The 9674-nt window shown below is 39.9% G+C and overlaps 1 protein-coding gene across 1 annotated transcript in view; it reads left to right on the forward strand.

Annotated features, from left to right (window-relative positions):
* LOC141051123 (uncharacterized) overlaps window positions 1-8745 on the forward strand; it is a 168866-nt gene extending 160121 nt beyond the window's left edge. Inside the window, exon 15 of the mRNA XM_073548011.1 lies at window positions 8208-8745. Coding sequence (XP_073404112.1) covers window positions 8208-8674 — 467 coding nt within the window. The 3' untranslated portion in view covers window positions 8675-8745. The remainder of the gene's footprint in view (window positions 1-8207) is intronic.
* The last annotated feature ends 929 nt before the right edge of the window (window positions 8746-9674 follow it).

Genomic DNA, 9674 nt, shown 5'->3' on the forward strand with positions numbered 1-9674 from the left:
GAGAGGCAGAAACTGCGTAGAAATTTGCACAAGCAAATCCGCAACGTGCGCGCATAGCCTAAGATGCACCAGAACATAAGTGTATGGGCGCACGTTGCAGAATTTGCTGTTGTAAAAATCTGTGCGGATTCTTCCTCTTTTGGCAGAAAGCGTAGTTGAAAATCCACGCGGATTTTTTAAGCGGATTTGTGGATATATAGATATTAGGGTGTTTCATTTTGTATGGTAAAAATTAAAATGTCAAATTATTGCAGACTTTGCTTACACCCCGAGTCTCACTAATGTACTAAAAAGTATATATGCCAAATTTCAAGACGATCGAACAATATTTAGAGGTTGCACACTTTTATTTTTTATTAGAAATTCAAACAATTAAAAACTTAGAATGATAGTGACAATAAACAGTAACATTGATAGGCAGTATTAAATGATTTACACTAATGTGCTGTGAAAGATGCAACTCCTTTTGTTCGCTTGGTGACGGCTTTTCTATGATACTCGTCAACTCTTAACAAGAACTGTTTCTGTTGTTCATCTCTGATTGAATTATTAAACTTCTTTATCAGAGCAATGCCCCTTTCCGCAGTGTCATTCACCACCTTAAGAGCATTGACTGCGCTTCTTAGTGTATCACTGCAATATTCTTCTACTTTGTGGATCCCAAACAATTAAAAAAAGTCTTTGTTTTACTTGTAACAAAATCACTGAGGTCTTTTCCTTCAAAAACTAGGTTTTTACCTTCCAACTCTTTCAGTTCCTTTTTCTTTGCAGGTTTCATTCTTAAATTTTCAAACATCTTATCCTCCTCAGCCTGACCGATACGTTCATCCAAAAATGCCAATCCTATGTTGGTTTCTGACAGATACCAAATGTGTCTCTTAGCCACTGTGAGGGCACTTTCTCTGACATCTTTATCTGCATAATATTGCAAAAACTGTAGCATCTCCAAATCATTCTTTGGAGCCCATCGACTTACAACTGCCTCGTGCCAAAAGCGGACATATATTAGACAGACAAAACGTGCTACTTTTCTTATTCCTTTCCGTTCGGTATTAGAAATATGCAATTGTTTAGTGAATAGCACAATTTTGAGTACATTTATGGCCTTTGCCATCCACCTTGCTTCAGTCAGAGCCCCTGGAACCCTAAATTCTAAATCGTTTTCATCCCAGCCTCCAAGATATAGAAGTGATAGTTGTAATAGCTCTTTGTAATCTTCTCTTCAATGACTGCCATCTTTCAAGACATTGTTGAGGTAGTCCACCATTTTCACACTTTGTTCTAGAAAACCTTGAATGGGATTTTCTTCATCTAACATCGTGGATTAGGACTTCTTATCAACTGAATTCCACTGATTTTGGAACTTTCGGAAAATCTGGATGTTAGGACCACTTGATGGTATGTTACAACAGTTACCAAACACTCCTTTCAAGATTAATTTGTGGGTGTGGTGGCGGCAAGCCAACCACAACAATGGTCGCCCAAATTCAGTTTCAATTCTAATACATGCTCCTTGGATCATTCCTGTATTAGATGCAGTTGTATCGAAAGATATACCAATAATATGGTCACGTTGCGCGAATCGGTCCACCTCCTGAATAACAACTTCAGCTCACCAGTACCTTTCTGGGCAACAGGTACGCCAAGCAAATGCTCAAAATCTTTTCCAGTTACAAGAACAGCAACTCTATCTTCTAGAGTTTTGACACTCCCACAGACAACCGAGGGCAACAATTTACTATCCCAATGTAAGACTAAATGAGGAGGATTTTCAAACTGACTTTTCCATGTTCTCAGCCATTTGTCTTCTGTTAATCGCCAGAGCTCGGAAAACAGTAGATGGAGATATGGAAGTGCATGAAACATCGTGACCAAGGCTTTTCGTAGTTGCAATAAATGAAGTACTTGCTTGTCGAATGGAGAGTTGTTCTCGATCCCATGTAGCCGTGAGTGTGTGATCAAGAGGTTTTACTCTACGACCTGCACAAGATTTTTTCACTGGTGGTGCAGAAAATTTGTCCTCTTCGTGAATTGATGATGATGGAGATAAGACTAAGTGATCCACTATAACTGTCTTGTTCATTTTGGCGATTTCTTTATAATGTTTCATCTTGTATGCCTCCTTTTATTCTGTATTTATTTTCTTTTTAATTTGTGAGGCAACAACCTTATCTACCCCACTCATTGATGAACTCATACGATCCTCTCTTTGTGACATAAGGAATGCTTTATCGTCTTCTAGTGCGCTATTCATGGACATCACATTTTGCCTGGCAATATCAAATGGCTCAACAAGATCATCTTTCCAAATCTGCTGCTTCATATTTGCTTTGTCAGTGTTCCTTGATTTCTCTTTGCCCAGATGTTGATATTCCACAGGGATACTTGCTTTCTTCCACACTTCCTGTAGTTTAATACTTGTGGCTTTAGCAGCACACAAGAGTGTTTCTTTCACTTCCTTGTGATGGTAAACAAAAACTAAAAGCACTTGTTCCTTGGAATGGAGTCGAGCTCCCAAAAATTCCCCACCAGGCACCTTTTCAAGTAACCAAATTCCCTTTCTAGTACTCATTTTCAGTCTAACTACCTGCAAAGCATAATAGAAACACAGCATACGCATTAGTGTGGTGTCGATGATACATTTTCATGAATTTCAGTACTTTCAGATAGAAGTGATCAAAGTGTGCAACCCCTAAATATTAATCGATTTTGCTAAAAATTTTTACATGGATCTTTTAGATGACTTAGACCAAGGATTCAAGCAAAGTCGTAAGAAAATCATAACTTCGGAGAAATGAAACACCCTAATAGATATATATATATATATATATACACATACATGCACACAGTGTGTGTGTGCATATATATATATTACTACGCTCGAGATTTAGTAATGAACAGGTGTCAGCCAGATATCCTCAGTAATGGTAAATAAAGAGTTAAATAAGACACAATATCTGTTTACTTTTCAAAAAAATTATTTTAAAAAATTGTGTGTGCTGCTATGTAATTTTCATAACCAACAAAGGGAAAGCTGACAGCTGAGGACGGACGTTAATATTCAGAGAAGGAGCCAATAGCCATGATGGTTTCCAGACTATTAATATCAGCTCACAAATGTTTGCTTAGCCTTTACTGGCTAGGTATGCATGGCCCCGATCCCTATTCTGGTATGCAGGACCCCCATCTCTGTCCTGGTATGCATGGCCCAATCCCTATCCTGGTATGCAAGGCCCCCATCTCCGTCCTGGTATGTTTGGCCCCAATCGCCATACTGGCATGCAGGGACCCCATCTCCCTCCTGGTATGCATGGGCATGGAATATTCATTTCTCTTTAGCAGCGGACACAGGAGTTAGCCGCCAGCTCCTGTCTCCTGTGACCCGCTGCTGCCGCTCCCCCACCTCCCCACCACAGCCAGATTGGGGACATTTGGACTATAAGACGCACCCCCCCCCATTTTCCTCCACATTTTTGAAGGAAAAAAGTGCGTCTTATAGTCCGAAAAATATGGTATATGTTTAATACTTGTTTAAGGCTGGCTTCACATTTGCGTCTGTGTGCGTAACATTTGATCCGCATGCGTCATGCATACATATATTTAACATGGTGTACGCAGGGACATGCGTTCGCATGCTTTTGCGTACGCATGCGTAGTTTCGCATTGTGCGGCGATCGTAACATGCTGCATTTTTGAGGCGTCAAATATGCGCAGGCATGCGGATGAGTGCGTCAGAAAACAGTATTACGGTCTGTGGGAATGCATTGGTACGCAAGGACATGCGTACGCATGCGTTCTTCAAAATGTTAATAGAAATCCCATGAGACACACCCATATTTGTCTGGTGTCATATCGAACGCATGCGCATAAGCAACACAAATGCATGCACACGCAGCATTTTTTTCTGTCATGCGTAAGATGCGCATAAAAAACGCTGCGTAACTGTGTTTTGCATGCGGTTTTGCATGCGTTTGCGCATACAGATGATATGCTGTGGACTCAAACGCTAATGTGAACCTAGCCTAATGAGGATGGTGGAGATGGCAGGATTAGAGCTGATCATAGAGGTGACTTCTCCATCTGTGACTTTTGCAATATTTATTTCAGGATGAAGATCTGACCCATTTTAATATAGAGACGTTTGTTATTGGTGATGAGCAATGTAAAGAGGAGATTCCTACATATGACTACCCGGGTAAGAAGTAACCAATAAATGTAGAGATTTTGTTGAAGTAGCAAAACACAGGTGTATTCAGTTCAATGTATAATTCTGACCCGTTGTCCAGATGTAGACGGAAACCACATGAGCTGTTGTTGAAATAAAAAAAACTCTCTTGATATTCTCCCTTTAGTCAAACTACTGATAAGCGATGGATGAAACTGTGATACTGTTATAGATGACAAAACAGAGCAATAAAAATACAACTGAAACATGACTGCATAGTATTCCTCTGCTAATTTCTGCTCAGATTTTGTACCTATTATAAATGTCAACATATTCTAATTGTCTGGACAGAGGTTCACAAGAATTTTTAACTTGAGAAACCACTATAAACAGTTCAAATATCTAGAATCATAGAATGGTAGAGTTGGAAGGGACCTCCTGGGTCATCTGGTCCAACCCCCTGCTCAAAGCAGGATTCGCTAAATCATCCCAGACAGATGTGTGTCCAGCCTCTGTTTGAAGACTTCTATTGAAGGAGAACTCACCACCTCTCGTGGCAGCCTGTTCCACTCATTGATCACTCTAACTGTCAAAGTTTTTTCTAATATCTAATCTGTCTCCTCCCATTCAGTCTCTTCCCATTGCTTCTAGTCTTTCCTTGTGCAAATGAGAATAAAGATGATCCTTCTATAATGTGACAGCCCTTGAGATATTTGTAGACAGCTATTAAGTCTCCTCTCACTCTTCTCTTTTGCAAGCTAAACATTCCCAAATCCTGCAACTTTTCCTCATAAGACAGGGTTTGCAGACCGATCACCATTCTGGTCGCTCTTTTCTGAACTTGCTCCAGTTTGTTGATGTCTTTTTTAAAATGTGGTGCCCAAAACTAGACACAGTATTCCAGATGAGGTCTGACCAAAGAGGAGTAGAGGGCAATAATGACTTCACGTGATCTAGACTGTATGCTTCTGTCAATACATCCTAGAATTGCATTTGCCTTTTTTGCTGCTGCATCACACTGTTGACTCATATTCAGTCTGTGATCTATTAGTATACCCAAGTCTTTTTTACATGTGCTGTTGCTTAGCCCTATTCCTCCAATTCCTCTATTCTCTGGGCTGACCCGAATCCTTTCCTTTAGTCTTCTGGCACTATTGTTGGCTTATGTACTTGTTAAACTATAAAGGGAAACTGTTACGGGATTGATCTGAAGGTTAATAAAGTCGTGTGGCCAACGCACTGAAAGTTTGGCCACAGGGAGGAAATTGACTTTATTCCTCCCAGCAGCCTTTGGACTTTAGTCATAGATGAGCAGCTTCAGTCACTGCACAGTACATAGTAAGCGGCAACAGTAATTAAGCTCCAGTACTGAATGACAGCCAACTCAGTTGTGTAGGAGCACATTCACTGTTGTGCTACACACGCATGTATAAAATCGACAGAAGGATGGCACATGGATGCTATAAACAGGCATATAGATGCAATTCGGATATTAAAAACAGATATAAAGTGGATATAAAAAAATCTACACACCTCTGTAAAAATAAGGAAAAAAAAAATCATACCAAGAAGAATCTTTTCAGAATTTTTCCACCTTTTAATGTCACCTATAATCTACAAATCCATTGGAAAAAAAAAAAACTAAAATCTTTTTGGGTGAAAGTAAAAAAAAAAAACTTAAATAATGCACCTGTATTATTGTGCACACTCTTATTCTAATACTTTGGTGATATCCTCTTTGGATTTATAACATCGTTCAGTCTTTTGGGGTAGGAGTGTGTCAGCATGGCACATCTAATAATGGCAATGTTTGCCCATCTGTCAGTTTGCTGGGGCATCTCCTGTGTACAGCCCCGTCTTCATGTGACCCACAGATTTTTAATTGGTTTCAGGTCTAGTTTCTGGCTGACCTGTTCCAGAACTCTCATCTTCTAGCGAATCCATTCTTTTCCTGACTTGGAGGTATGCTTATCTTGCTGAAAAGTGAAATTCTTCTTCATCTTCAGCTTTTTTGCAGTAGCGTAAAGATTTTGATGCAAAATTGAGTGATATTTGGGTTGGTTCATAATTCCCTCCATCTTGACTAAAACCCCAGTTCCATCTACTGAGAAACTTCTCCAAGACATAACATTTGCTGCCTTCACAATGCCTCACTGTGGGGATGGTGCTCTTTTGTTGATGCACAATGCTGGCATTGCGCCAAACCATATATTTTTTAATTATGGTCAAGAAGTTCAAATTTTCCCACTTTCTTTTGGCAGACTTGATGCAGGCTTTCACAAAACATAGCGAGTCTTGGATGTTTATCTTTACCACCCTACCCCATCGGCAGTCCTGACACATGAAGGATATGGAAAAGATTATGGTCACATGCAGTACACAAAGATTACTTGCCAGAAATTGTTGCAGCTCCTTTATTGTTGCTGTAGGACTCTTTGACCACTTTTCTCCCTGCCGTCAATGTTTTAGGGACATCCACTTTTAATTAATATCACTGTTGTGCGAAATTTAAGCCACTTCTTGATGGCAGTCTTCACAATGTTTCATTGACTATCCAATGCCATGGAGATTTATTTGTACCCTTGTCAAGACCGCTTTCAAAAATGAGATCTTAACAGATCATTTACATATTAAGAAAAATGTGGATTTCTCATGAATAACATCCTCCCTCTACTAATGTACCTATACCCGACATTGCCATTTCTGTGTGTGGTTCCACTATTACTCCCCAGCAACATGCTCGCTGTCTTGGGGTCATACTTGACTCCGAGCTTTCCTTTGCCCCCCACATTCGATCACTGGCTCGCTCTTGTCATCCGCACCTCAAAAACATTTCTAGAATTCAACCTTCTCTTACTTTTGACTCTGCAAAAACTCTTACTGTTTCTCTTATTCATTCTTGTCTGGACTATTGTAACTCTCTTCTAATCGGTCTCCCTCTTACCAAAATCTCCCATCTCCAATCTGTCTTGAATACTGCAGCCAGGATCATATTCCTCACCAATCGTTACACCGATGCCTCTAGCTTGTGCCAGTCATTACACTGGCTACCCATCCACTCCAGAATTCAGTATAAACTTATTACCCTCACCTACAAAGCCCTCCATGGCTCAGTACCACCCTACATCTCCTCCCTTGTTTCAGTATACCACCCTACCCGCGCCCTCTGTTCTGCTGATGACCTGAGGTTAGCATCCTCAATAATCAGAACCTCCCACTCCCGTCTCCAAGACTTTACACGTGCTGCGCCAATTCTTTGGAATGCACTTCCCAGGTCTATACGATTAGTCCCCAATCCCCACAATTTTAAGCGTGCCCTGAAAACGCATTTATTCAGACTGGCCTATTGCCTCAACACATTAACCTAATCGATCCTTGTGTGGCACAGCCAAAAGTTTTACCATAACCAGGTTCCCCGCATCATGTTCCCACATGCTTTATGCATCCATTAGCCCTCTGCGTCTGTACTGATACACACTTAACATTATGGCTGGTCCATACAATCAGGGCAACTGTTACCACCCACCTTTCGTGTCTCCTTTTTTCCTCATAGATTGTAAGCTTGTGAGCAGGGCCCTCATTCCTCTTGGTATCTGTTATGATCTATGTGATTATTGTTATGCTGTAATGTCTATTGCCTGTACAAGTCCCCTCTGAAATGTAAAGTGCTTCAGAATATGTCTGTGCTATAGAAATAAAATGTATTATTATTATCGGATCGTAGACATAAATGTATCATTTTATTAAACTTTCTATGTCCTCCGTGCCCATATACATTAGATGGTGTATCAGGGTTAATCCTACTGACAAATTTCCGTTAACACAATCGTCCTAACATTATTAACTTCAACTGTTTTATTTTTGGCAGGTGACTCTTTCAGAAGCTCAGAGGGACATGCGATGGCTACAGATTTTATAGCAAATATACCTTCCGCTGTACACACTGAAGATCTATCATTTGATCCTTTTCAACAGCTCCTATCTTTTGATAAATCACAGAATGTTAAGAAAAATAAAAGGAAGAAAGTTGACCAGCATAGAGCTCACACAGTGGAGAAGCCATTTTCATGTATAAAACGTGGAAAAAGTTTTAGAGAGAAATCAAATCTTGTTAAACACGAGAAACATCACAAAGTGGCGAAGCCATTTTCATGCTCATATTGTGGGAAATGTTTTACCAAGAAATCGCATGTTGTTAGACATCAGAGAATTCACACAGGGGAAACCTTTTCATGTTTAGAATGTGGGAAATGTTTTAACGAGAAATCGAATCTTTTTAGACATCAGAGAAGTCACACAGGGGAGAAGCCATTTTCATGTTTAGAATGTGGGAAATGTTTCATAACAAAACCACATCTACTTAGACATCATATAATTCACACAGGTGAGAAGCCATTTTCCTGTCAAGAATGCGGTAAATGTTTTAACCAGAAGTCACATCTTGCAAGACATCAGCGAAATCACACAGGGGACAATTATTCTCTTTTTGCTGCAGATTTATGTGAATGAGAAGTACAACAGAACATATACCAGTTATAGTCAAGTAAAGTATATCTCCATTAAAATGTTTTTTACTATAATGTTATGGATTGTGTTAAGGATTAGAAGTAGATCATTACATGGCCAACGATCCCAACAATAGCAAACTTCTCCTGTATTTTTCTTGCTAGCAAAGGTACGCCAATAAATGCAGGGAAGATAATTGCATACCAGAGACATCACATGGCACAATGGAAATTCAAAATTTCCATGCCTTATCAACAATATTCTGTTGTCAACACAATTTACTGATATATCTGTGATTGGGGGACATAATCGCATCTGTGGTTTCACGCTCCAGGTTTTCGGTCTTGAGGAACCACAGAAATGTAATATCAACCCAAATTATGGATATTATGTCATGTTGGGTGTGTTTAGGATGGTGGGAAAATAAGCAACAAATTAGAATTATGTCCTGGTCCCATTTTTTACTTGCATACAATTATCCATCCTCCTCTCACCTGACTATTAGGAGGGGTGAGAGGTTTGGATGGGTCCCATCTGTCATACAGAAAAACTCAGTGTTCCCTGGAGAAATGACGAGCATCAAAGATCTGTCCAATTTTCACTGTTTCCTCTCCCAGAAAATCTCACAAATCCAGTCTGCAAGATGCCTCTGTATTTATACCTGGTTTTGCACAGTTTGTTTTTTTCTTGTGTATGTCTTTTTATTATTTCATCTTTTTTTAAATTTTTCGAAGCGCTGCACTTTTTTTCATATATGAAATCTAAAGTTTCTAAAATGCGTATGCTAGAATACAAGTAGTGCACCTGTCAGGTGCTGGAGAAAGCTGGGTGTGCATGTCTACAAGTGTGTGACCATGGGCATGCATCTCGCTGGCTTAAAAAAAAATCGGGAGTGGTTTCAGCAAGGAGTGTAAACTGGCTGTGGAGAACGCTTGGCTGATTGTCGGCCTATTGCGATATGTGAGTGGATGAGTGAGTATGAGAAGCAGAGACCCCCTTTAAA

This window comes from Dendrobates tinctorius, unplaced genomic scaffold (assembly GCF_039654945.1).
Source record: "Dendrobates tinctorius isolate UK_male_01 unplaced genomic scaffold, ASM3965494v1 ptg000155l, whole genome shotgun sequence".
NCBI classification, from domain to species: domain Eukaryota; kingdom Metazoa; phylum Chordata; class Amphibia; order Anura; family Dendrobatidae; genus Dendrobates; species Dendrobates tinctorius.